The 27,982-nt window shown below is 40.4% G+C and overlaps 1 protein-coding gene across 2 annotated transcripts; it reads right to left on the bottom strand.

The window, feature by feature from the left end:
- Positions 1-41: 41 nt before the first annotated feature.
- KLKB1 (kallikrein B1) lies at positions 42-22,543 on the bottom strand. 2 transcript variants are annotated; one of them, XM_070407366.1, is made up of 15 exons: positions 22,492-22,543; positions 21,846-21,904; positions 17,863-18,025; positions 15,914-16,020; positions 13,528-13,687; positions 12,629-12,738; positions 9,943-10,102; positions 9,020-9,129; positions 8,706-8,868; positions 8,494-8,606; positions 8,162-8,330; positions 5,193-5,368; positions 4,131-4,226; positions 1,103-1,242; positions 42-524 (listed from the first exon to the last, which is right to left on the bottom strand). In XM_070407366.1, exons 2-15 carry the CDS (start codon positions 21,901-21,903, stop codon positions 333-335), a joined length of 1,917 nt encoding a protein of 638 aa, XP_070263467.1. In that variant the 5' UTR covers position 21,904; positions 22,492-22,543; the 3' UTR covers positions 42-332. The 2 variants fall into 2 exon arrangements, with proteins under 2 accessions (XP_070263467.1, XP_070263468.1); XM_070407367.1 differs by lacking the exon at positions 4,131-4,226.
- Between the last annotated feature and the right edge of the window lie 5,439 nt (positions 22,544-27,982).

The following is a 27,982-nucleotide window of genomic DNA, read 5'->3' as shown; positions in this document are numbered from 1 at the left end:
GTTTTCTTTGGTTCTGTTTCACAATCGGAGAAAAAACACTCTTTAATCACACTCTTTCACCATTTTATTTCACACCAAACAATTGTGGAGACATTCAGGTGTTATCTCCATGTTTAGTGGGATTAGCAAATACTGGAAGCATGCCTCTGTGAGCCATCAGCCTTAGCCCCGTTGTTTGCTGTGTCTCTTTTTATCCCTGTGGCAGGGACTCGAGGTAGATACCACTCTCATGGTTCTGCAGATCAGAGCCCCAAGGCTCAGTGTTTGAATGAAACCCACGTTGCAAAACTTACAGTTCAGACTGGGCTTCTCCCCACCTCTGAGGAGCTTCCTCACGCCGGTGACTTCATCAGAGACTGTCCATCGCTTCCCCGTGTTTTTTCTAAAATCCAGTCCACGTACTCAGCAACTTTGGTGTAGACACCTGGTTGTTCCTTGCGGCCACAGCCTTCACCCCAACTGGTGATGCCCACCAAATGCCATATTCCATGGTGTTTACAAACTAAAGGGCCACCTGAATCTCCCTGTGTCACAGTGGGCAGAAAAAGAAAATGAGAGAAGGTTATGACAGATGTGCCTTTAACATTCTGTAGTCACACCACACACACCACACAAGTCTGATTTCTTATAGATTTTCAGGCATCTCATATGGCTCATTAGCTGTTGAACGTGGTGAAAATTATGCAATTCAATAATGTATTGTCCAACGAAGAAATGTTGACATCTTCATTCCACTGTCAAATAAGCCTAATATTCAGCCAATCAGTGATTATCTCTCATTATTGATGCTTCTATTCCTCTCTACCTCTCCCTTCCTCTTTCTGAAAGCAATAAAAACATTTTAAAAAATAAGCTTAATATTCTTACATTTTAGTACAATTATTGTATGTACAATTGTCCTCCTTTAAATATAGCATGTTCCTGCACAGATTGTAACATATGTTATATAAATTATATATGTGTATAATTTTAGAGGCTATGGATGAAATGATAAGACCATTTAACTCTGATTTAAAAAACTATAATGACATATTCTATTAGAAAATATATTTTGAAATGGATTTTCTCAAGTTTGCATGATTATTATAACAGAAGGCATTACCTTACAAGCATCTTTTCCCCCTTCTTTATAGCCAGCACAGATCATCTTTTTGGTTATTTCATAATCTCTATATCTTTTCTGGCATTCTTCATTTGTAACCAAAGGAATATTTGCCTTTTGAAGGATATTTTGGACTTCACCTATGAAGTAACCAATATATAACTTCAGAAGGAGGAAATACAATAAATGTGAAAATAAGAATGAAGTCTTAAAGCAAATCAATCAGAATGATGAACTTTGCATTAAGGCCATTCCTTTGCATATACATACTAAAGGTGAGAAGGGAGAATTACACCACACACACACACACACACACACACAGGAAGAGAAGGGGGACTGTACCCTTTATTGGCCTCTGATGCTGTGTTAGAACAACTCCAGATGCAAGACTAACCAGAGATTTTGCTTCCATATTCTCTGCCATTCTCTCATCCAATAGAAGTTTCTCAGAAATTCCTTCCTCTTGCCTACAATCTAAAAAACTGAAGCTCTTACCTTGTAGTTTTGTTTTATATATTAAAAATGATAATCTTTAAATATATAACTAAAAAAATAAACCAAATCTCTGGCAATAGAGGAGCATTTTGTTCTTCAAGTAAAAGCAAGTCAGCATTTTCCATGAAGAACAGTTTATTTACAAACTCATGGCCCAGTGCACAAAATTTGTGCCCATTAAAAAGGATTAATTAGAGGAAATATTTTAATATTGCTATTTGCCCCTTCTCTGTAATAAAAGTGTCAGAGATAAAAGAAAATTAATAAAATGTATATGAAAATCTTCCTCCTATCAGAGTCTGGGGTGCGCCATGGGAACCAAAGTCAAGTCAAGTCCCTGCCCACCCTTGGCGCTTCAAAATCACATGAGACCCAGACCCAGCTGGCCCCACCCCCATTGGGTGAGATCCAATCCTGGCTGTCCCCACCCTTCTCAAGCCCTACTGGGTGGGGGGTACAACCTCAGGTCCCCCAGCACACCCTCAGGTCTCCCAGCCTGATGCTGGGGTGGGGGGCATGGCCTGAGGTCCCTCAGCCCTACACCAGGGCAGGCGGTGCAATCTGAGGTCCCCCAGCCCAGCACCAGGGCAGGGGGTGCACCTTGAGGTCCCCTGGCCCAGCACCAGGGCAGGGGGCATGGCCTGAGGACCCCCAGTCTGGGCTGGGGAGGGGGTTGGCACATCTTGAGGTCCCCCATCAAGCCCCACCAGGTGGGGGGCACAGCCTCAGGTCCCCCTTCAAGCCCCGTTGGGTGAGGGGCACAGCCTCAGGGCCCTCATCAAGCCCCGCTGGGTGGAGGGAGCAGCCTGAGGTCCCCTGGGGGTTGGGGGCGAACCATGAGGTCCTCTGTCAAGCCCCTGCAGGCAGGGGGCACAGCTTCAAGTCCACTGCCCTGGCCCAGCTCCTCGCAGCCTCAGGTCCCTGCTGATTGGTCATTAAGACTCATTACAGGAACGCAGCCTCCGCTGTGGGTGCAGCCATCTTGTGTTATGGAAACCCAGCCTATGCTGTGGACACCACCATCTTTGTGATTGCATGACAGTCAATTTGCATATTCCCTCTTTATTAGATAGGATTTTTCTACCAGTGTCCAGTTAAAGTTACTTTTAAATCTTCCTATCTTGACTAGTAAAAAATCTGAAAAATTTGAATTAGTTGAATGAAGGACTAAATTAGGAAAGATGGAGAGAGCTTGGCAAGCTATCTCTTTTTGCAAAGAGTGATTATATATAGTGTTCCTTATTATGTCTATCAGGAACATCATTTTGGAAGGAAAGAATGACTGGTTTCCTGAAATTTTCAAGGGCAATTGAAGTGCCCCAAGTATTCATAAGCAGGTGTTCTTAACCTAGGGCCCATAGAAAGAATTCACATTGTCCATAAACTTGGATAGAGGAAAAATACATTCTTCTTTTCACCAACCTCTAACTGAAGTCTAACACTCCCTTCAATTGTGAGTGTAGGCAACTATCTCAGGAGTATTAGCCATACCTCTGCCTTTCCCATCACTCCAAATTGCAAATATGTTTCAGTCACATTGCACTTGCGACAGATAACTGAAATGATCATTTGTGCTCATCACAATTTCAAATTGTGGTAGTTATTAGAACAACTCACTATTTAATATATTAATAAAGAAACACATGTGTGACTATGTTATATCTTTTAAAAAGTACTTTTGATAACTGTCTTGCAATTTCATTGGTTGCTTTTGTAATCCTATATGTTTTTATCTAAGCATTTAAAAACATCATTCTGGAAGTGGTCCATAGGCTTTATCAAGATTGCAGGAGAGATGAATAAAAAAATAGATTAAAAGCGTGCCATTCAGAGAGATGATGTGCCTGCCTAGATTCCTGGTCATGAATATCAAGAGGAAACAGTGTCATTGGGAGATAGGAACATTATTAATACTACTAACAGGATGGGCTTCAGTGGGATTGTTAGTCCTTTGTGGGACCAATCCTTTATGTGAAGTCAAACAAATGATCTTCATTATAGAGCAGTGGTTCTCAACCTTCCTAATGCCGTGACCCTTTAATACAGTTCCTCATGCTGTGGTGACCCCCAACCATAAAATTATTTTCATTGCTACTTCATAACTCTAATTTTGCTACTGTTATGAATCATAATGTAAATATCTGATATGCAGGATGTATTTTCATTGTTACAAATTGAACATAATTGAAGCATAGTGATTAATCACAAAAACAATATGTAATTATATATGTGTTTTCCGATGGTCTTAGACGACCCCTGTGAAAGGGTCATTTAACCTCCAAAGGGGTCGTGACCCACAGGTTGAGAACCTCTGTGATAGAGTAAGGTGCTCAAAAGTTTATCTGATTAATTCTTCCAGGTCCAGGCAAAAATGCATCTTCTCAAGAGCCACTGAACAAATACTTGAGAATCAATCGATTGGAAAGACCATGCGTTTGGATATAATTTTAGGGGCAGATTGAACTGATCCACACCCTGTGCTTTAACATATGAGACTTGCTTTAGGAACAACATTTACAATGTCACACTGTACCTCGCTCCTTTGTGTAGCCCCATCCCGTTATCCAACAGTTGGTATAAATTGTGTTTGTATCATGTTTGGCAGGGAGGCATATTGGCTTTTGGAATTCTGAAAAGTAATTTTAAAATTAGACTTTAGTTAAAGTCATAGATACTTTAAAAGTACACTCTTTCCCCCATATTCTCTTACTATGGAGTAGCACTAAGAAGAAAAACCCTTTTTCCTCCTGCCCAATTTCTAAGGTCAATGATTCAAGAAAATTTCTCACCATCAAAGTCATTTTCACAGGACATTTTCCTTATTACATTTTCTGTATTAAATGAAGAACCTCAGAATTCAAATTTACAGTCAAAGGCGTTTAGAAGTTCTGCCTCTTATTCTGTATATGATACTTTTAATGGGAATAGAGTGTCTAACACTGTTTCAGGCACCAAGTTAAATGCTTTAACTTATGAGCTGACTTAATTATTCTAACAGCACCATGGGGTAATTATCATGCCCATTTCATAAATGAGAAAACTGAGGTGCTAAGAAGTAAAAGCAACTTGCTCAAGGTCGGGGAATTGTCCATGGACACAGCACACCTTCAGCAACTGTGGGGCATTGTTTGTACCTGAAAGGCAGCACCTCCCACAACCGCCGACTGACTTCCCAGAGCTGCCTCCTCCATCAGTTTCTCCTCTGCTCAAGTTACACCTGAAAATTTATTAATGCCCCACTTGCCCCCATAGACTCAATAAGCCTCAGCCCAGAGCAATGCTAATTCTTCTCCCCCAGTTAAAGGAAGCCATGCTTCCCAGATGGCAAAGACACTTCTACGTCTATTACTTCCATAATGTCTGAGCAGTTGTATCCCTACCTGTGGGAACTAATGAACATTTCTTGCTCCTACATAGAGGAGACTTTTATGTCAAGCCACAGGTCTTATCTGCCCTGGCAAGCTTCACCTTTTCCCCAACTCCACCAACCAGAAAATGAAGACAGTCTCCGCAGATTCTGCCCTCTCACTCAAATCGATGTGAAAACGTAAACCAATGCCATTCAACTGGATGTCTCCTTGAGTGTGTTACGTACCAGTATAATTCAAAGGAGCCGCGAGCTTTATCAAGGCAATATCATTAGTATTTTCTGAGATGCTATAATTGTGGTGAACAATAATCTCTTTTATCTGTGAGAAAGGTGTTTCCTTTGTAATCTCTGTCAAATCTAAAATGCCTCCATAAATGCGCCAAATATCCACAAAGTTGAGCCTAGGGGAGAAAAATAAACATCTATTTGAAACTAGAGAGGCTGGTATTGGATACTGGTCTTTTTTCCTTCCCTTTACCTTTAACAAAAACAAAACAAAACAAAAAACTAGGAAGAGAATGCTACGTGTGACGTGTTTCTACTTACCTAACCCCCCCTCTGCGACTTATCATTGCCCACCCAGCAGTCCTGGATCTCTGAAAACACACATTTCTGTAATGACTTCATGTTGGCGTGAGTGAAAGTACAACAGCGTTACCGTCCCATTCTGGGAGAAACTGGTCGGGAGACACCACAGAAATTGATCCTGGAAAGCCCTGCTCAGCGCACAGTCCTGAGAGCAACTCCTCAGGGACACTCAGAGCTGCCGGGGAGTCAGGCTGAGTTTCACAAGCCCCTCTAAGAGGGCAAATGAAGCAGGACTTCAGGGCCATTCACAATCTATCTATTTTATTTTGGGAAGTATGAACATTTAAATCAACTCTTTAAATCTGAACATATACAAAGTAAACCTAAAATTATTATAGCAGTCTTATTTTGTGTAAAGATATGGACATTTTTATTATGAGTGGTGCAAGACAAGAAAAAAATCTAGCTCTTATAAATAGACACAACACTGAGCCTTCAAAATGAAAATTCTTGACGTAAACTGGTGCAGCCACTATGAAAAACACTCTGAGGTTCCACAAGAAAATAAAAATGGAACCGTATGGTCCAGCAATCCCACTTCTGGGTATGTATCAGAAGGAAACAAAATCGCCATCTCTCAGAGACATCTGCACCTCTGTGTTCACTGCAGCATTATTTTCAACAGCCAAGACATGGCAACAACCTAAGTGTCCATCCACAGATGGGTGGCTAAAGAACATGTGGTGTATACAACGGATTATTCAGCCTTAAAAAGAAGGGCATCCTGCCATTTGCAACAACATGGCTGAAACTTGAGGGCATCACACTAAGTGATATAAATCATACAGAGAAAGACAAATACTGTGTGATCTCACTTATATGTGGAATCTAAAATCCTTAACTCAGAGAGACAGAGCAGATTGGTGGTTGCCTGAGGAGTAAAGGGAGGGGTAGGTCAAAGGGTACAAACTTTCAGTTATAGGACAAATAAAGTCTGGGAATGTAATGTACAGCAAGGTGACTACTGTCGTGGTTAACTGCACTGTATTACATACTTGAAAGTAAAGAGTAAATCTTAAAAGGTCTCATCACTCACAAAAAATTATAACTACATGAGGTGATAATGTGTTAGTTACATATATAAATCATGATACTGTACACCTTAAATTTACACAATGTTGCTTGTCAATTATGTCTCAATAAAGCTGGGGGGGAAAAAGGATGAAAATTCTTGGTCCCAAATTGGGTTAATTTAGTAAAAAGTGGAACAACTACTTCTGTTTACAAAGTCTTTCCAGCCAGGCCAGCAGCCTTCCCCTAGCAACCCCCTGGGAGCAGAGCCCTACCTGAGACTCATGCTGCTGTGGGGACTGGGGGAGCCTGGCTCTGTTCAATGTTGCCTCTTCCTGTTATATTTCAGCAGCAGTATCCTGAATGCTGGTTCACAGTAACTTTTATTTATTTTTATTTTTAATATGTTTTTATTGATTTGAGAGAGAAAGAGAGAGTAAGAAGGAAAGAGATAGAAACATCCATAAGAAACATCAATCGGCCCTAGCTGGTTTGACTCAGTGGATAGAGTGTTGGCCTATGGACCAAAGGGTCCTGGGTTCAATTCCAGTCAAGGGCACATGCCTGAGGCTGTGGACCTGATCCCCAGTAGGGGGCGTGCAGGAAGTAGCCGATCAATGATTCTGTCTTCATTAATGGTTCTCTCTCTCTCCCTCTCCCTTCCTCTCTGAAATCAATAAAAATATATATATTTTTAAAAAGAAACATCGATAGGCTACCTCCTGCATGCCCCCTACAAGGGGTCGAACCCACATGTGCCCTGACCAGGAATCATTCAGTGATGGATTGGTGCATGGGCAACACTCAACCAACTGAACCACACCAGCCGGGCTCACAGTAATTTTATAATGGGGAAGGGAGGTGGGGTGCGGAATTCTATGAAAACAATAACACTTTTTGAAAGATATCAAGAGCCTTTTATTTTAGGGCCGCTAGTATCTCTTTTGCTCATTCACATGCTTTGTCCTTTGTACTCTTTTTTATTCAAAGCTTATATTTGAGTAACTTTATGTTCTAGGTATAGTACTAAGCATTTCAAGTGTGTCACTCAATCCTTCCAGTAACCTTATGAATTAGACACTATTGTTATTCATATTTTACAGGCAGAAAAAAGAAAGAGAGAATTACAATTCCCCAAGGGCAGTCAGACCTCTGCCAAGTGGCAGAGCTGGGAGTGAAGCCCTGTTCTAACGACAAAGTCTAAGTGTTTTAAAATTTTAAAATCCTGTCAAGTCTACTATTTGCCTGATAACGTAGAAATAGTATATCAGAATATATTTCTTAAAATAGAGTAACAAACTATTGCATTTTTGTTTTTCTACTTACTATTAATATTATTTAGTACATCTGTGCATCCATGGGCCTGAAAAAACCGTCTTTGAAGAAGACTGCTAACACACCTCACTTTGGTCTCATGGTTCAGACTGGTCAGTGCTCAGCTTCTACTACTTGTTAAACATTTCTAATATCTTCTCTGCTTTAAAATAGAATAATCTTCCATTCAGAAACTGACATGATGATTGAGAAATCAATTCTAGACTCTTCAAAACAAAAAAGCAAGCTAGGACCCTGGATAACAAGAAGCCAAAACTTACCCATCAAAGCAATGGGCAGCAGTGAGGACCCACCGGTCTCCAATGATGGACCCTCCACACACGTGGCTCTGGGCTGCCAACTTCACGTGAAGGCTGACCTGCCAGGGCCACTCTCCCCAAGAGGAATTGGTTCCTCCCACAATGCGTCCGCTGGGTTTTGTCGTGCACACTGGAAAGAGGGTGTTGAAGTTAAAGGCTGGAATCAGAGGTGAGTGGGAGTCCTCCTCAGCCCAGAAAGAAAGATACAGAATTCCATCACATTAAGGCTCCGCAAGCTATGAGGACAATGCAGATGGCCCTTCACAGCTCTATGGGAACATGGGTGCACTCACCGGAGCTATCCCCACTTCGACACAACCTCAAAGAATAGCCAGAGCTCGCTTGCATCCCGTATGTGATTCTAGTCGGAGAGCCATCCAAAGATAATCGTAAGGAACACTTACACCTGCATGAAATGATCAGAACAAAGGGTAAACCCTCACAAGCGGGGACATTTCATGGAATCGTCTTGCCGACTATCTTGGAAAAATAACCTCTCACTAACTTGTCTCCTTGACAGTCTTCTGGGAGTAAAGAGTACGTGAAAAACTGACAGCGCACCATCTTCGTACAGGTCTCCTGGCAACCCCTGGCTCCTTTAACAAGGGACACACTCAATTCTTCCCCTCCAAAATCAACTCCTGCATAAATTTTTGAATGGCAGGGCTCTGTGGTGGATATAAACATAAGAAGATATAACATGCAAAAAGCAATAAACCACATTTACACAAGTTTCAAGTACACTAAGGATTGTTTCATCACTGTTACTTGAAGATAATAAAATCAGTCACATTATATGTAAGATGACTGAAACATTACCAGGCAAAGTTCGTTTGCAGGTTAGAAGGCTATATCCAGACACGGTGTCTTCCTGAGGAGTCGGGGAACTTGGTGTCCCACTTTTGGAAGTCTTAAGTAAACACACATTTCTATTTAAAAAAAAAAAAAAAAAAAAAAAAAGCAAGGGAAAGAAAATCGCACCCAATTAAAAAAACAGCACCCTGCCAATTTTATTCTTCTGAGAGAGTCTCTTCAAACTAATTCAGACTGCAGGACTGGTTGAAAAAAAAGAGAGAACAAAGAACACATTCTGGGGATTTATGCTGCTGACACTATTATATAACTAGATACTTTTTTTATTTTTAAAAAAAGAGAAACATCGATGTGAGAGCAGAACATCGATTGGCTGCCTCCCGCACGCCCCCCACTGGGGATTGAGCCCACAACCCAGCACGTGCCCTGACTGGGAATTGAACCCGCAATCATTCAGTGCCCTGGACGCACAATGCCCAACCAAGTGAGCCACGCCGGCCAGGCCTAGATACTGTTCTCTTAGCTCCCTATCGTATACAAAGAAAAGGGTGGGTTATCTGAGGGTAAACAGGTCAACCAGAACCTTGGTCAGGATAAGCAGGGCTCTGGTTTCTGAAAGAGAGGAGTTAGAATGAGGTGCTTGAAGAATATGCTCCCCGTGAGTGATACAAAGCAATAAGATCAGTAAGAAAGGGATCCGATCCTTCTTTTTCTGTGGCTGGTCCCTGGACTCCATGGTATGATGAGTGAGAGGAGGTGGGTACAGAAGTCTGCTAATCTCCTAACTAATTTGCACCTGGCAGAAAAGTATCTACTTCAGTGCTGGGTGTCCAGCATGTTGAGGGAAATGAACCAAACTTTTAAAAACTCAAAACTATAAAATAAAAGCAATGACAGGACAGCAGCAAAGGCTACACATTCCAACTCACCTCTGCGATTCTACATTCCAGGCATTGGTATAGAAAGTGAAGAAGAGGCAGTTGGGGTGATAGGTGCAAATGGTTCGACAGACAAAAGCATCTGGAGTGATGACTCTGGCAACGTCCACATCCGAAAATGCCGTATGTTGGAACATGTTCATGTGGCAGCCTGTGAACTCACAGAGGGAAGGTGCTACTCAGGAAATGACGCAACGCTAAATGTACATATACTTGGTCATCACAACTAAGGAAATTATGGCTATTCACAGCACTAAACATCTTAAGTAAAAAAATGTCAACATCTCCCCAACCTTGTTTGCCATTTGAAAGAAGGGAAAATTGGTCTAACTCTTATACAAGACAGATTCCTATGTCAGAGAAATAAAATAGCTCAACCTATGCTCCTAGCTCTATTCTAACCAATGCAAAATATATAGGTTACTCAGCATTGGTTCATATTTTCTTTATATTACCTTGACCCTGAATTCCAGGCCTTAGAAACATGAGGTTTTGTGTTATATTGTCTTGAGTATTGTGCAAAAGATTTTAATAAAAACAGATTAAGAAAAATATCAGCCCCTGCCAATGTGGTCTAGTGGTTTTTGTCAACTTATGAGCCAGAAGGTCAAGGTTCCATTCTCTATGAGGGCACATGCCCAGGTTGTGGGTTCAATCTCCAGTAGAGGGCATGCAGGAAGCAGCTGATCCATGATTGTCTCTCATCATTAATGTTTCTCTCTCTCTCTTTCCCTCTTCCTTCCTCTCTGAAATCAATAAAAACACATTTAAAAATAAGAAAGAAAAGTATCAGTTAGCTAACAAAAATGCCATGTGCCCAATAAAATTAGAACAGAAGAAAATCCACTTTCATTATTCTTATTTAATCTTATTTTGAATTACATTTTGTGTTTATATTATTGTACTCAGTTTGATAGCACATAAATTCTATTAAAATTATAGAAGTTAAATAACAATGATAGCAATTATTGGAGAGAGAAAACATTTAATTTAAATGCACTAAATTAGATGAGGAGAGAGTACCCTTCATAACATAATTATCTTCAAAGAGGCAGGCTCGGAAATTAGACCTCAACTATTGAGATCTTTAATAGACTCTTGAAGCTGGGAGAGAACTTATGGGTCATCCATGCTATAATTACATCCTTTCAAAGGTATCCCCAACAAATTGTCTAAGTTTTACTTAGACATTTACATTGATAAGGAGCTCACTACCAAATGACAAAGGCCATTTCTTTCTGAACCACTCTTAGTATTAGAAACTTTTCTTATTTTCTTCATGATAACATTTACCTAGATCTCTCTTACAAAACCACACCAATTAAACTAATCCCTTTCCCAATGGCAGATCATCAAAACACAGAAAAAGTTAAGACAGTCATCTGGCTCTTTTTCAGGTGAAATATCTTTAGCTTACTCCTTTAACCATTTTTTAAATTGCCCATCACTTCTAGATATCTTACCCTCCTGGTTATCCTCTTTTGAAGTAGCAATATAAATTGTCAGTCACACCCTGAATGGAGAATGACTGCTATTGGATTCAGTGTTTCTTTGGCGATGATGAAAATGTTCTGGGATTCATATCCCAGACGAGCACCCCCCTCCCCCCCCAAAAAAAGAAAATGTTCTGGGACTGCATAGTGGTCAGTGTTGAACAATTTTGTGAAGACAGTGAAAACCACTGAATCATAGATCTTAACAGGGTTAAATTTATATTATGTAAATTATATATCAAATTCTAAAAGCTATGAAAAATATATACTATATTAAAATATCACTCTTGAAGAAACAGAAAAAGATATTCCTATTAAAAATTAAAAATCAGTACCATTTGAACCAATAGATCTGGTACACATCAGGGGAGAGGGGAGGGTGGTTCTGGAGAAGAGAAGGAACAAATAAGAAGAGAAATGCATTGTTGCTGAGTTCCCAATCTTTCACGGAGGGGTCCTAGCCCAGCACCCACCACAGGGCTTGGCACAGAGTTGTCACTTGATACTTTGTAGGATTGGCTATCAATGATTTGATTTCAATCACAACTTATCATTTCCACCATGATAGGCTAAATAAGGTAGAATGTCATGGCAATTTCCTGGATAATTCAAACTGAAATTACTTGTATATCTGAAACCACAGGGTTTCATGGATTCCTTATGCTAGAGTCACTTGAATAGACAATGGACACCACCAAGAAATGACCCTCTAGCTTTCTCTGACGTATCATTGCACTAGCCTCCCATTGTTGCTGTAACAGATGACCATCAGCTTAGTGGTTTAGAACAACACATCTATTATCCACAGTTCTGGAGAGGAGAAGTCTGAAATGGGTCTTACTGAGCTACAATCAGCATATTGTCAGGGCTTCCCTAGCCTTTTCCTTCTAGAGGCCACTGCATTCCTTGGCTCATGGACCCTTCCTCCATCTTCAAATCTCTCTTTCTCTCTCTCTCTGACTGATCCTTCTCCCTCCCTCTTTCTCTTATAAGGAAGCTTGTCACTTCACTGGGCCCATCCACATAATCCAGAATCATTTCCAATGTCAAAGTCCTGAACTTAGTCACATCTACAAAGCCCCCTTTGCCCTATCAGGTCACATAATCATAGGTTGTGAACTCATTTGGAGAGCTCTTATTCTGCCTACTACAATGACGTAGTGAAAGAGAAGCCATGGGATTACCAATTTCTGAGAGTGCACAGGACTTCAGGGAGAATCCAGATGCCACGTTTTTCAGCACCTTTATACTGGTCGGTGTTCCAGTTGAACTGTGCTTTAATAGGCAGCTGTTCCTGAAGGTGGAGAAATAGGTTACTTCACTTCCTACACTGCAAGGTCCACACAGCCATCCATTTCATGTTGAAATGCTCCATGGTTTGTGAAAAATAAACAAAACAATCTAAACAATGACTGATAATGAAATAGACATCCTCCTCCTCTGCAGAGGAAAGGTTAAGGTGAGAATGGAGTGAGAGACCTTATTCTATAAGACATTTTTCTACTGAACCTTCATTCCACAAGCACGGCTATCTGTGAACCAAATGAAAATTACTCTCTTCAGGGAAAAATGACACCAAAAGTAAGTGTATAAGGAGAGTGCTTAGGTCTAAAAGCCCTGTTTAGTTTTCAGTTGGAAAATAAAAAAGGTTAAGAAGCATGCAATCTTATATAATAAAAAGCTAATATGCAAACCAACTGAACGGCGGAAAGACTGGTCACTATGGCGTGCACTTACCACGAGGGGGCAGGAGCTGCCCCCTGGTGGTCAGTGTGCTCCCACAGTGGGAGTACCATTCAGCCAGAAGCCTTGAGCCAGGCTCACAGCTGGCCAGTGCAGCGGCAGTGGCGGGATCCTCTCCCACCTCCGTGGCAGCACTAAGGGTGTCCGACTGCCAGCCCACTCCCCAGGGGAGCGAGTCTAAGCCAGTGGTCAGACATCCCCCAAGGGCTCCCAAACTGCAAGAGGACACAGGCCGGGCTGAAGGACCTCCCCTCCCCCAAGTACAGGAATTTCATGCACCAGGCCTCTAGTTCAATCATAAAATCACTCTGGTAAAGAACAAACACTGAATTTTGCTCACCGGTACTCCACATTGTGAAATGTTTGCCTGGCATAGGTGAAAAATTTGCAGTGAATGTTATTGGTGCACCTTTTTTGGCATTCTTCAACACTTTCAACTTTAGACACATTAAAATTGACTCCTCTCATATCAATTCCTTCATAAATGTCTCTGTGGCAAGCTGTACAAATAAGATGCATAGAGCAAATTCAGTTTCCCTTCTAGAAGCAGATCATCAATTTGGGCAGTGTAGTTTTGAAGGGTGATATTCTGGTTGTGGCAACTGCCCTATTCATTAGGGGATTTTGAATTTTTATTACATCATTAAAAGATCAAACTGCTTAAAATAAACACATTCCAATATGTGTTAGAGTACTAGCATAGAGAGGGGTTACTTTCCTTCTAAAACTGCAAGGTATATGCAGCAATACAGGTAATACTTCCCTGAAATGGTCAATGAGCAGTGGGAGATGAGGCAGTAGCAGTGAGGCCCTGCTACTGTGTGCTAGGCAGTTGCCTCAGTAAAGCCTTGACCTCTTGCGTTGAGTGAAGGAGCATCTTATCTCTTTGCCTATCCCTCGGTTTTCAACTGCTCCTCTCTGGTTGCAAATTGCATCTGTAAGCCCTGTGATTGACATCTGTATGTTACATCATTATCATAAAATGTGGAGAGTTCTTTACAAACATGGTGAAACCATTTCCCTTCTTGCTTTTAATTTTCTTAAATTCCACTTAACCACCCTTCCAATTAAAATGTATCTTATATAAAACAAAAGATAGATAATTTTTTTTTACAGACAGTGAACCAAATTTATGAGTTAGGTTCTGTTTTTCCTTAAAGAAAAAATATCTATTATATGTATTGTTTCACTTCTAAGAGGTAAGGTTGAAAAAGTCCTAAAACTGGATTTAATGGTGGGACTGACAGAAAATACACAAAGTATTAGAAAAAAAATATATTGAGGTGGGCAGGACCATGGACTATTCACGGTGCTTCACACACACAGGAGTTTGCAGATTGTAGAAATAGAATATCTTATCAATTCTGCTGCATATGAGAAAAGAAACAGGCTAAGGCTTGGGATGGGATACTTCCAGACCAAAACTTTTCTTTATGGTTAGTTTAAAGCTATAAACATACTTCTAAATGTTTTAAACTAAAATTGGTCCTGAGTTTAGAATCTTCATTTGCCAGGAATCATTTTTCACTTCAATTTTTTAAAAGTTATTTAGGGAGAGTTAAAAGATAACATAAATCAAGCTCTGTGAGTAGACTAATGGCCGGGGTGGGGAAGCAATAAGGAGAATTGAAAAGGCAGAATATTGTTTTTCTTTAAATTTCACTATGATACCATAATTAAAAATAATGCTTACTTGTATAATTTACACTAAATTATATGAAGATATAAATGTGATCTTATAAATTAGGAAATGTACTCCTCCTATTGGCTGAGGCCGGCCACCATGTTTATAACTGCTGCTTACTTTACAAACTGCAGGCACAAAATGTGTGCTGAGGGAGTGATGTTAATGGGGGAGGAAAGTTTGTAAACATCTGAAATTTGAAACTATGAGGTTAACTGCAGACAGGAATCATAGAATAGCAGAGGTGAAGGATCCCACATGATTACTTTTAGTTTCTGCCAATCTACCAGTTAAGAGAATCTTTTCAGTACTTTTTTGTTTTCTGATCAGTCATGTGAGAGTTATAGGTCATTTGCATTAAATTTATGAGGATAGGGTGGGAATTGTTTCCCAAGACATTAGTAGCAACAAGCATCAGAATTGAAGTTCCTGGCCTCCTAGTCCTCACGTTTCTTCTAAGCAGTGTTATTTTTAGCAAGAATGTCAGAAACCAGCCCTTCAGGGTAGGGGCTTAGCAGGGCTTCTTAACCTCCACAGTGTTGATATTTGGGGCAGAGTATCTTTGCTGGAGGTCTTCCTTGTGCCTTGTGGAATGTTTAGCAGTATCTCTGATATCTACTCACTGGATGCTAATAGCATTATCCCCAAGTTGTAACAACTGAAAAAAAATCTCCAAACACTGTCAAATGCCCCCTGGAAAAATGACAACATCTGTCCTGGGCGAGAATCAGGAAGAACTACTCGGATGACCCCCTCTGAGTTCTCTTTGAGATTCTTATTGGGAATCAAGGGAAAGACCACTATCTGGATGTGTATTTCCTTTCTGCAACTCTTACCCTGTAGTCCTAACCTCATAAATAATAGAGGCTCACTGAGCATGTGTGGACTAAAGACAAGAAGATACGTCCAGAGCACTACACCTCTCTGTCATCTTTCTCAGCGCTCCCTTCCACATATCTGTGGGAATATGGACTTGGAGCAGAAGCTACTCTTAGGGAGACTCATTATTCATGCAAATTGAGCTGAGAAATCCACACCTTACCACTTATTCGATGACCACATTGCTTTAAGGAATGTCCAGAAATGGCACTTCTCCGTGGCACTCTTGGCAGAGCTCCTGTAACACTGTCTTTCAAGAAGCAACCAAACCTGTTTTTAAAAGCAGCGTCACTTAGGAAGTAGAGTAATAAACACACATCGAGGAAATGTCTAGCATTTTTGTACACTAATCAATAGAGTCAGCAATAAGAAAAACAGGGCAGCTTCCCTGACACTTGCTGGGAAGAACATTCTTAGAGGCAATACAATAATATTTAATGGTATTTGTGAATACCTAACTTCAGCCTTGTTTTCCTTTACATTCACATTTTTAAGTAAAGAAAGTCAATCATATTAAAGAGTTAACAGCTGTTCCTGAGGTCCTAAACTTTTGGGGAATTATGTTCCTATCTAGTGATTATTTTTATATATGCTTTCATTTACTTAAGAAATGATTTCTCCTCATCTGTGTGGCTCAGGAGGTCACAGTTGGATTCCAGGTCAGGACACATAACCCAGTTACAGGTTTGATACCCAGTAGAGGCTGTGCAGGAGGCAGCCAATCAATGATTCTCATCATTAATGTTTCTATCCCTCTCTCTTTCTCTCTCTGAAATAAATTAAACAAAAAAGAAATTATAGCCCTAGCCAGTTTGGCTCAGTGGATAGAGTGTAGGCCTGTGGACCAAAGGGTCTCGGGTTCAATTCCAGTCAAGGGCACATACCTTGGTTGCAGACCCGGGCCCTGGTGGGAGCACATACAGGAGGCAACCAATCGATGTGTTTCTCTCACATCAATATTTCTCTCTGTCTTTCTCTATCTCTTCCAGTCTCTCTAAAAAAAATAAAAGGAAAAATATCCTTGGGTGAGAATTAACAACAACAAAAAAAAGAAATTATGTTAGTCATGAGAGTTGAATCTACATAAGGTGTTTAGCTTACTTATTAACTCCTTCTAGTCCACACCTGATGAAAGACTTTTTTCCATCTTTACTGTCAATCTTAATGGTAATGTCATTATTCAGAAGGATTATAGAACCTAGCTCAACTTTTTACAGTATTTAAAAAGTTAATGCCTCTCATATCAAATCTGGATTTTTCTGTACAAGTTTAACACTTAGAATCAAAGGATTATTGTCTAATTCCTATTATTTTTTAAATTCAAATAGAGTGAAGATTAAAAAAGTATTATAAATGTGGAAATGGGAATGATGAAGATACATTCATTCTGGACATTGATCAAAATTAAAGAAAAGTACAATGAAACTATGGCTGTATTTAGGCAACATTAAAAATGTTATTAGGTAATATTTTTTCAGTGCTCTTACTTTTCCAAACTACCAGTTAAAAATATATATTCATTCAAGGAGGCATATGTAATGCTATTTGTAATACTTTAAGCAATAAAAAAAGAAAAAATATATATATATTCACTCCCCATACGTACCCTAGATGACCCAACTGTCTTACTATAAGCACCATTCAGTCCAGGCCCCTCCCAAGGTCACAAGTTCTGGATCTTATTCAATTATATTCTCAACAAAATGCTTGCTTTCCATTCTATTTTCTTAGGACTGTGCTCTCTACACTTGTGACCATGAGTCCTTGTGCAGGTGAAATGTACACCGGTTATTAAATCCTTTCTTGAAACAATCGCTTCACCTGACGATTCACAAGCATTTTTCTTATAAACCTTTGATGGAAAATGACTAGCTTCTACTACTTTAAGTGAATGCAGCACTTGTTTAGGATGCAGTTTTCAGGCCAAAGTGACTTTGGTTCAGTAGGTCTGAGCGTCAGCCTAAGAAATTACTTTTGTAAGATCCACTCTAGGTGATTCCTTGAACCCCATTTGAGAAGCATACCCCTGTGAAATGCTGCACCACTTTGCACACAACTGCTTCCATTTTGAAAAATGACTGGCTTCCCCAATAAGGAAATATCACCTCTTACCTTTTATCTGTGCTGTTAGTTATACTTGCAGGGAGAAAACTGAATAGCAAACACCTGGGGTGAAAGGTGCACATGACCTGGCAGTGATGGGCGCTCGGAGTGTACATGGCGGTCACATCCCCGCCTCTGAAGAAGACATTCTCATATAGTTGAGGTAGGCATCCTGTGATATCATCATTGAAAAAACACGTTAATTTGGAACAAATGCAAATAATGCTTTTAATAGAAATGTATCTGTGTCCTGATGCTTCTTAATTCCCCAATAGAATTCCCAAAGATTTGTGCAACATGACCTTAAGTATAAAGGCAGAATGAAACATATTAAGGCCACTATTTGAACAAGGTATGATGCAAAGGCATTTTATGAGTACTTCTATATGAAAAAAACACGGGTTGATTTTTTATTAAATCATATAATAATTTGCACATAACTTATTGCCAAGAAAACTCAATCCTAGCTTGGCTTCTCCCTGTTGCCTGACATGCTATGAAAATACCATGTCTTAAAAATAATGATATATGGTCTCTTTTTAAAACACTTTCTTAACAAACATCCCCCTACCTAGATTCTCACAAGAGTTCTGTAAGGGAAGCTAGAGACAGGCTTGATCAGGTGCATCTGACTTTTTCTTTTTTTAAGAAAGCTGTTAAGTAACTGGGTTTCAGGGCAGCACCGACTTATCCATGATCCACAGGGCTAATGAGTGTCCAGGACATAAACCCAGCCCTTTCGACTTCCCATCTTCTTCCCTTTTATTGTCCAATATTAAATGTTCTTCCTCATCTCAGTTTAATCAAGCAAATTAACTGTTATTGGGCATTTATTACTTTAGGCATGAGTGCAAGGCAGTGTTGGCTCAGTTTCTACAAGCACTATTTTTAGGTAATTTAAGCAAATGCATGTATATGCCAAGCTGAAAATATATTTGGAGGTATTTGCTGTTTGGAATTGTTCATAGTTCTAAAATATCCTGCATCCCACATATTATTGTTGTTATCTTTACTCTTATACTCTTGGGTTTTCCTGGAAAGACCCACTTCAAAGTCTGCTTAATAAGCTTTTCCAACTCCAGTAGTGCATTCCCTCTGGCTGGTCAACTGTCCGTTAACCACAGGATATTCACGTAACAACTTTGTCCATGGCTTAGGGCAGCAGTCACGCTTCAAGTTTAACCATGTCTATTTTTGTATTGTCTTTCAGCTTAGACACATGCATTTCATTAACACTCAAGTTTAAATTTCCTCTGCACTGTCCAACCCCTCTGAGGATTCTAGCCCTGGGCTCTATTATGACACCCAACCTAACAAAATTGCTTCTCTCCCTCTCAGAGGTGTGGCTAAGATGACTTGCCTTTGGGTAAGGTTTATACTTAGAAAGAGCAGAGATCTCTTTAGGCGGGAGCTTCTGGGAATACAAGTGCCAAGTATGCAGGAGTGGCCTGCTTCTTAGATGACTGGTATTTTTGGCTGATTCATAATTACTAAGCTACCACCTTCCCCATCTCAATGCTCAAAGTGTGCACACAATGAGTGGTGTTAGCCTGAGAGCCTCCATTCGGGGCCTGAGCCTTTGTCAACTGCCAGGTGAGTTGGCCGTAGGTAAGGCAGCTAGAAATACACTAACTTTGGAGAGAATCAGAAATAAAGTTCTAGTGAGTGTTCTTGTTTATCCTCATAAGTTGGTGATGATGATGATGATGATGATGATGATGATGACAACTTGATGATAGGCTTTTTGTATTGTATTTTAGAGCGTCTGTAAAACAATGTTACACAAGTGATCTCATAACATAAAGTTACGTTATATCACACTGGGCTCTGTGTCCATAGACTTTGGGCTATTTGGTTTTCTTTAAAAAAATTACATAATCAATAAGGAGAAGAAAAGGACTCTGATTTTTATAAATTGGGTGAAGGATATGAAAAGGTAATTTGCAAAAGTAAAACAAGCAACTGATTAAGTACATGAGAAAATGTTAAGAATCATAAATACAGGCCAGTTTAACCAACTAGATGCCATTTTACTCACCAGAGTAGCAAACATTTTAAATGATTTAAGTTTTCTGTGTTGAGGTACTGACTTTAGTTGCAAATTATAAAAAAAAAAGCCAAAAAACAAAAGCCTAGTTCAAAGTTCAACGTAACTGAGAACAAAGGAAATGTACGGGCTCAGACCCCAGAGTCCATGGGGAATCTGGATTCAGGCAGACCTGGGCGTGGGCTCAGCTGACCCTATCATAACACCATTTGTCTGCAGACGATTGTTCTGTTTTGGTGTCGCCTTTGCTTCACATAATGGCAAGACTGTGTCAGACCCTAGGCCTCTGTGTGCTCCTAAGCTCAAGTCCAGTATGAAGCAAGCAAAAAAGAAAAAAAAAATCAGTAGTATCTCTAGAAGTGCAAACAATAGTGTGCACTTCTAGTGTGACCTGCTCAGGCGGTGGCTCTGAGCAGGTCACCTCAGGCAGCAGGCTGTGTGCACTTACTGGGTCAGGCCTGCCTGGGTCACAGCCACAACCGCATGGACCCTAACTGGGAGGCAGCGGTCTCCCAGAGATGAGTTAGGCGACTGCTCCAGAGAGGTGAGGAGGTGCCAGGAGAGGAACAACTGATGAATATTCCAGTCAGCCTAAGTGGGGAAATGATCCCTCCCATGTACTGGGGAGAAAGTCAGAGTAGGAATAGCCTTTCTGGAAGTGAATTTCACAATGTAGAGCATGAAACCTTCCAAAATACCCACACCTTTCTACCTTATTTCTAAAAGGTTATTCTACCAAAATAACTGCATATGTGTGCAGAAATCTGCATACAAAAATAACATGAATGGGGGGAATACTAAACTGCAAATAATATGACATACCAACTCACATGAGAAGATAGCTAAAAATAGGAAACGTGAGTAATAAAAATATCTATGATTAATAACATCTTTGTTAAATGTGTAAGTAGACATGTGTAGAAAAATAAATGAAAGATTAAACAAAACACCTTTAAAAATAGCCATTTCTGAATGATGAGATTATAGACAATATGTAGTTTCTCATTTTCTGCTTACTTGCACCTTCATTTTCCTAGCATGAATATATATAATTTTTTTCCAAAAAGAGAAAATTGTGGTGGCCATGGTCCAGGGCATCTCTGGCTTCTAATCCTGAGCATCTAGTGGATTTGTACGTGGTGATGATTACGGCTCAGAACAATGAAGAGTGAGGGGACAGATGGAGGGGAGTTGTGGTTTAGAAAATCATAGCTTCTTCCTGAAGAAATGATCTCTCTTTAGAAATGCAACCTTTACCCAAGAGGTGTTTGTCTTAGCCATACATCTGAGAAATAAGTCAACAGCACTGTGGTGTCGTCATCCTAAGTCAACATTGACTCCAAATCCACCCCTAAGGGCGGCACAGACAAAACTCCGCTCTACCAGGGTTCATGGGAAACAGTGCCCACAATTATCCTAATTTCGTGAAAATTTCATGGAGAGAGAGAAATAAGGTCAAAACCACTGGTTTGTTGAAACTAGAGCTATTCAAATGGATGGCTTACTGAATTGAATTTAAACCAGGAACTTACAATTTTGAAATGGTTCACAGGTTGCCTATAAGAATCAAAGTCTGTACTGTGTACCTGTTAGGATACTCAGATTGGACGCAGGCACTTTAAAATGCCTGGCACTCTGGAACATTCAGACAGAGTTGATTTTTAACTAATGTTGATAGAAGGCTGATTGTTTTTGAGCTGCTTTGCAGGGAGTCCTTTCCAAATAGAAGTTTCTGCCAACACATACCCAGAGGCACTCCCACTCCTGGGCTCCTTGCCCTGAGGTGCCTGGGAAATACTGAGCATTCAAAGGACGCGTCCTGACTTATTAGGGCCTGGCTCCTTCCCCAGAGCTCTATGTTCAGTAGCTTTTTCCAGCGGTGCCCGGTCCTTCCTAACTTCCCTCCCACACTCATAACTGGATGTTTTGTAGATAATCCACTCACCACAGGAGACTGTAGCAAACAGGCAAATGAAATAAGCTGCTTGCCTGAAGGGAACCATCCTAAAAGAGAAAGCAGCACATGTGTGACTCTGCTGGGTGAGGGCTACTGAACATGAGCCTTAATCTAAGTGACGTAGAGTTTCTTCTCAACATGTGGATGGTGAATCTCAGCACACAATTACCATATAGAGAACATGGGTTTTCTACACATTGTGTGCCCCGGGACTCGACACAAGATGCAAATTGAGACATCCAGAGGAATACTTGTGTTCATTGCTCATTTGTCACCTGTGTTGTTCATAATTATGGAAAGGGAGGTGGTAGAAGGGAACTCAACAGTTGTGAATCCTCTTGAGTTGAGCAGAAAGAAAATTATTGTAAATAATGGCAATAATATCGTTCCAGATTCCCCAAGTAAAGCTCACAAAATATTCAAGCGCATTTGTTAATTTTTAAATCAGTCAATATTCTTTGTTTAAAATAGCTAACACTTAAATATGTCCACATATAAGAACACCAGTTTCTTCAACACTTTCTAAATAGGCAGGCAAAACAAACTAGTGGCTTCTTCATAACGTAAAAACTAGACTTAATTTTTTAAAAACCTGCTATTTTTTGAAGCAATGGGAATAACAGAAATTCTCTACCTGAAGGCACAGCTGCTTCTGAGCTTCTGGACCGAGGGTCTCCTGCCTCTGACAAAGGGCCACCCGTCGGCAGCCTCCCTGCTGGGCTCTGCAGGCCGTGTTCACTTGCCTTCGCTATTGACTTTAGCTTTCTGCCAAAGGTTTCAGCGTTTTGTCCTGTCAACATGGTCCATGAACATGCCATTCCTGTGTCCAGCTACTGAATAAATTAACCGTTTCACGTTGGGGCCATACAATTCGTACCCAGGTTTCCTTTTTGAAAAATGTTCGTCACATTCCCCATTCTTTGGAGTCTAATGAAGCTTAAATCTCATCTAATGGGACTTTTCCCATTGTAATTGCCTCGCTGCACAACTGATTAACAGGTGGGTGTGGATAGCTGAACCTGAAAGGATCTTCTGGCAAATGGTACCTATGCCACGAGCAAAAAATCTAATATCACTGAAATTTAAGTAGGGGAGTTGGTTGATGTCTAGGTTCTGCTCCCTCCTAATTCAGAAAATAAGATGTAACACGGCTTGACAAGCTATAATTCCCAGACCAAATCTTGCCCAGTACTTCTTTTTGCAAATGGAGTCTTATTGGCACACAGCCATGTCCATTCAGTCATATATGATGGAGGCTTGCTTTCACTCTACAACTACAGTGAAGCAGTGGTAACAGAGACAGTAAGGCCCACAAAGCTGTAAAGATTGTTATCTGGCCCTGCTTAGGTGGCTCAGTTGGCTGGAGCATCCTCCTGTACACCAGTGGTTGGCAAACTGCGGCTCGCGAGCCACATGCGGCTCTTTGGCCCCTTGCGTGTGCCTCTTCTTCAAAATACAGACTTCTGGGCATGGGCCATGAAGTTTCAATCACACTGTACATGCGCGCTCGCACATGGTATTCTGTGGAAGAGCCACACTCAAGAGGCCAAAGAGCCACATGTGGCTCATGAGCTGCAGTTTGCCAACGAATGCTGTACACCAAAAGGTTGTGGGTTCAAATCCCAGTCAGGTCACATACCTGGGTTGTGGTTTGTTCTCTGGTCCGGGCACATACAGGTGGCAAATGATCAATTTTTCCCTTTCACTTCTCTATTTCGCTCTCTCTCTTTCTCACTCTCCCTCCATCTCTAAAATCAAAAATATCCTTGGGTGAGAATTTTTTTAAAAAAGGAGGTTGGAAACCCAGTTTAGCACTCGTGGCATAGAGTTTGGACTTCTCTGTCAGGATAACTTGACTGCAAAAAAATACTGGTTTCTGAGGAGCCCATTTCTGCTCACGAAGTTCTATCTTATTTTAATTTTTTTATTAAATCTCTATTGTTCAGATTATTACAGTTGTTCCTCTTTTTTTCCCCCATAGCTGCCCTCCATCCAGTTCCCACCCCACGCTCTGCCCTTATCCCCCCGCCCCCCGCACTGTCCTTATTCATTGGTGTACGATTTTTGTCCAGTCTCTTCCCACACCTCCCACACCCCTTTCCCCTGAGAATTGTCAGTCCACTCCGTTTCTATGCCCCTGATTCTATTATATTCACCAGTTTATTCTGTTCATCAGATTTTTTTATTCACTTGATTTTTAGATTCACTTGTTGATAGATATGTATTTGTTGTTCATAATTTTTATCTTTACCTTTTTCTTCTTCTTCCTCTTCTTAAAGAATACCTTTTAGCATTTCATATAATGCTGGTTTGGTGGTGATGAACTCCTTTAGCTTTTTCTTATCTGTGAAGCTCTTTATCTGACCTTCAATTCTGAATGATAGCTTTGCTGGGTAAAGTAATCTTGGTTGTAGGTTCTTGCTATTCATCACTTTGAATATTTCTTGCCACTCCCTCTGGCCTGGATAGTTTCTGCTGAGAAATGAGCTGACAATCCTATGAGTACTCTCTTGTAGGTAACTAACTGTTTTTCTCTTGCTGCTTTTAAGATTCTCTCTTTGTCTTTTGCTCTTGGCATTTTAATTATAATGTGTCTTGGTGTGGTCCTCTTTGGATTCTTCTTGTTTGGGGTTCTCTGTGCTTCGAGGATTTGTAAGTCTATTTTTTTCACCAAGTAGGGGAAGTTTTCTGTCATTATTTCTTCAAATAGGTTTTCAATATCTTGTTCTCTCTCTTTTACTGGAACCCCTATGATTTGGAGGTTGGTACGCTTGAAGTTGTCCCAGAGGCTCCTTACACTATCTTCATATTTTTGGATTCTTTTTTCTTTTTGCTTTTCTGGTTGGGTGTTTTTTGCTTCTTCGTATTTCAAATCTTTGACTTGATTCTTGCGATCCTCTAGTCTGCTGTTGGATCTCTGTATGTTATTCTTTATTTCACTCAGTGTATGCTTAATTTCTAGTTGGTCCTTTTTTATATCCTCGAGGGTCTCACTAGATTTATCTAGAGTCTCATTAAATTTATTGGCAGTTTCTACAAAATTCTTGAAAAACCTTATAATGGTGGTTTTGAACTCTATATCCAGTAGTTTGCTTTCCTCCATTTCTGTCATTTGTGACCTGTTTCTTTGTCTCTGCATTTTGGCTGCTTCCCTGTGTTGATAGAGTGGATTTCTGTGCTAAGTGTCCTATAGGGCCCAGTAGCTCAGCCTCCCCAATTACCTGAGGTGGACCCCAATTACCTCTTGGAGCACCCCTTTGTGGGCTTTGTGCACAGTCTTGTTGTAGTTAAGCCTTTATTGTTGTTGGAATTACTGGGAGGAATTGACTTCCAGGCCAATTGGCTGTGAGAATCAGCTGTGTCTACGGTGGGAGAACTTCTGTGCTGGAGACACACTTATGGGGCAAGACTTGCTTCAATGGGGCTTTGGTGCTCACTGAGTCTGCCCCCTGAGTGTGTCCCTTATGGATCTGTGGAGTTGTAATCTGGATGGTCCCACTCTGACCACTGGGTACACTGGCTCTTGGATCTCTAAGGAGGTGCTAATTTGGCCTCTGTCTGAGGCTACCTGGCAGGAGCTATGGAGAGATCTGCAGATTCTTCTTCTTTGTTTGGGGTTTGGAGGTGCCCAGATGAGGCCCAGCTGTGAATCAATGCAAGCTGCTGTGGGGCCCTTGGGCCTTCTTTTTGATGTTCTGGGTCTCTCTGACCAAGCTGCAGTTTGTTAGGTAATTTTAGATTGCAAAGGGCCAGGCCATTCATATGCAAAAGCCTCTGCGCACAGCTTGGGTGGTGTGGGGTCTCAGGGAATCAACAGGGCGAAGTAAACAGCTATGTCTGATCTTCAGTCCTGCCCTAAGAGGCCCCTTGTCTCAGTGTCCTGCGGTAATGGCTGCAAGCACCTCTGAGAGAAAGCCGCCCTCAAGTTTTGCCCGATGCCAGACAGTCCAGTTTCTCCCCGTATGAGTCTGGGTCCCCAGAGACTTGCCTGGAACTGGAGTTCAGAGCAGTCGGGAGCTTTTGCCTCCCTCCAAAGTGAAAAAGACAACCGAGTCCCCAGTTGCCAGCCCTTTTGGCTCGTGCCTCCCTACCTCTGCACTTTACTTCCGCATCTCCTCTGAGTCTCAGTGTGCTTTTCTCTTTCCTTCTAGTTGTAGAATTTCCCCTCAGCCAGCCTTCCTGTGGTTCTGGATGATGTCTATTTTGTCTTTTAGTTGTAGTTTTGAAGTGGTTGTGAGAGGCAGCAATTTCAGGTGTTTACCTATGCCGCCATCTTGGTTTCTCCTTTATTTTAGTTTGTAAGAAAAAGTCTCCCTATACACTGAAATACACCTCCTTGCAACTTCTATCCTTCCATCCTAGATTTATCTACTCCATCCACACAAAATAATTTATTCTCATTTTTGTACTTTTTAAAATATTTAAAGACATAACCACTTTCCCACTAAATCTCCTGTTTTCTAACTATTCTACAAAATTACTTTACATCAGTTTGGTTAGAAAATTAGATTTTCAGGGAGTTGATGCTTAAGTAAATAATTAATGCATATTGCTGCACTATAGAACTCTTGTTTATTAAAAATGGAGGATAACAAGGCCAATAAAATAATTTCTGGTTGTAATGCAGTAGCATATTTCAAATATGCAAGCTCTGATGCCTTTTAGATTGAGGGTATCAATCAAGACACCACCAATTTCTTTTTATTGTACTTTACATTTATGAGTCTTGTCTTTCCTGATCTTAGTCAACTTACATTTCGTGTGAATAAAGGCTGTACTAAAAATCACATTTCTATATAGAAACCTGATGCTAATATTTTCTTTTCTTCAAAAGAAAATTTGTCATAGTGTTTAGACATGATTTTCTTATTTGAAGTATGGTGTTGGAGGAAGGCTCTACAGATACCCTGGACCGCCAGAAAGATGAACAAGTGAATCCAAGGGCAAGTGAAGACTGAAACATCACTGGAGGTAAAAAAAAAAAAAAAAAAAAGACAAAACTGAAGCTGTCTTACTTCAGGCACATCATGAGAAGGCAGAGTTATTTTGAAGAGACAATAATGCTGGGAAAAATTGAAGGCAGCAAGAAAGAGGAAGATCAAATATGATATGGATTGAGCCCATAAATGAAGTCGTAGGTAGGAGACTACTAGTATAAGGGCTGAGTAGGGCAGTTGAGAATATGATATTGTGAACATCACTCCTTCATAGGGTTGCTAATGGCTTGTAACATACACACACACACACACACACACACACAATCATATCATGAGGTGCTAGAAATACATTTTGATCTTCTAGATATAGTCCAAGAATCTCTTTATTTGTGAGACAGGTGAGTAGTTGGTCCAGAAACTGATGTTCCACAGTTGTCGGTGACAATGAACAGACCATCAATTCAGTAGTCCATCACCTGCAGAGATTTCTAGATGATAAATCCCTGGGTACCCAGTGGATGCTTGGGGCTTTTACTGATTCCCAGGTAGTCCTAAGAGATTTCACTTTCTCCTTTCGATTAAGCAAAATATGTTGGTCTTTCCACTTATTTTTCAGAGTCAGGGAAACTCAAGATCAGTCTATGGGGATCATTTTGTTAGGAGTCTGAGTGACACTGAAGAAATTAACTCAAAGGTGCCATTTCTTTTATTACTTATTATAAAGCAGTCACCCACTAATTTATCTTTTAAAGTAATCTATAATTCAAACTGACATCAATTCTTAGAATAAAATGTAGCACCCATCTCTAAAATGTATTTTATTATCACTATCTACCTCATGCAAGCAGGAGCATGATAGGTAATAGGGACACAAGTAGATATTTGATCATCTTCTTATAAAAAAAAAGTCAGCATCTTCATGTTGCTACTGCAGACCATGACATACTTTCTCCATTCCAACTCAGTTTAACTGACACAGTTTAAGTGAGTTTCCAATTAAAATATGAAAAATAAATTATTCTGGGGACAAATGAAGATTTTAAGCCAAAAGGTAACACAAAGCAATGCTTTGCTTTAAATTTAATTTCATGTCTAGTGTAGGGTCACTACACTTTTTTAAAAGCAAGGTTTAAATGCAAGTGCATGAAATTGAGAAATAATATGAATTTCCAAGAATAAAACTTCAAT

This window comes from Myotis yumanensis, unplaced genomic scaffold (assembly GCF_028538775.1).
Source record: "Myotis yumanensis isolate MYYU_CA2020_CCGP unplaced genomic scaffold, mMyoYum1.0.hap1 SCAF_3, whole genome shotgun sequence".
Classification (NCBI taxonomy): domain Eukaryota; kingdom Metazoa; phylum Chordata; class Mammalia; order Chiroptera; family Vespertilionidae; genus Myotis; species Myotis yumanensis.
This window is presented reverse-complemented; position numbering and strand designations above follow the sequence as displayed.

Coding starts and splice junctions, on each gene's coding strand:
- KLKB1 (XM_070407366.1), bottom strand. CDS start 21,903: ATGGTTCCCTTCAGGCAAGCAGCTTATTTCATTTGCCTGTTTGCTACA. Junction 18,026..21,845: donor GTTTGCTACAGTCTCCTGTG/GTGAGTGGATTA, acceptor ATGATATCACAG/GATGCCTACCTCAACTATAT. Junction 16,021..17,862: donor ACTAACAGCACAGATAAAAG/GTAAGAGGTGAT, acceptor TTTTAAAAACAG/GTTTGGTTGCTTCTTGAAAG.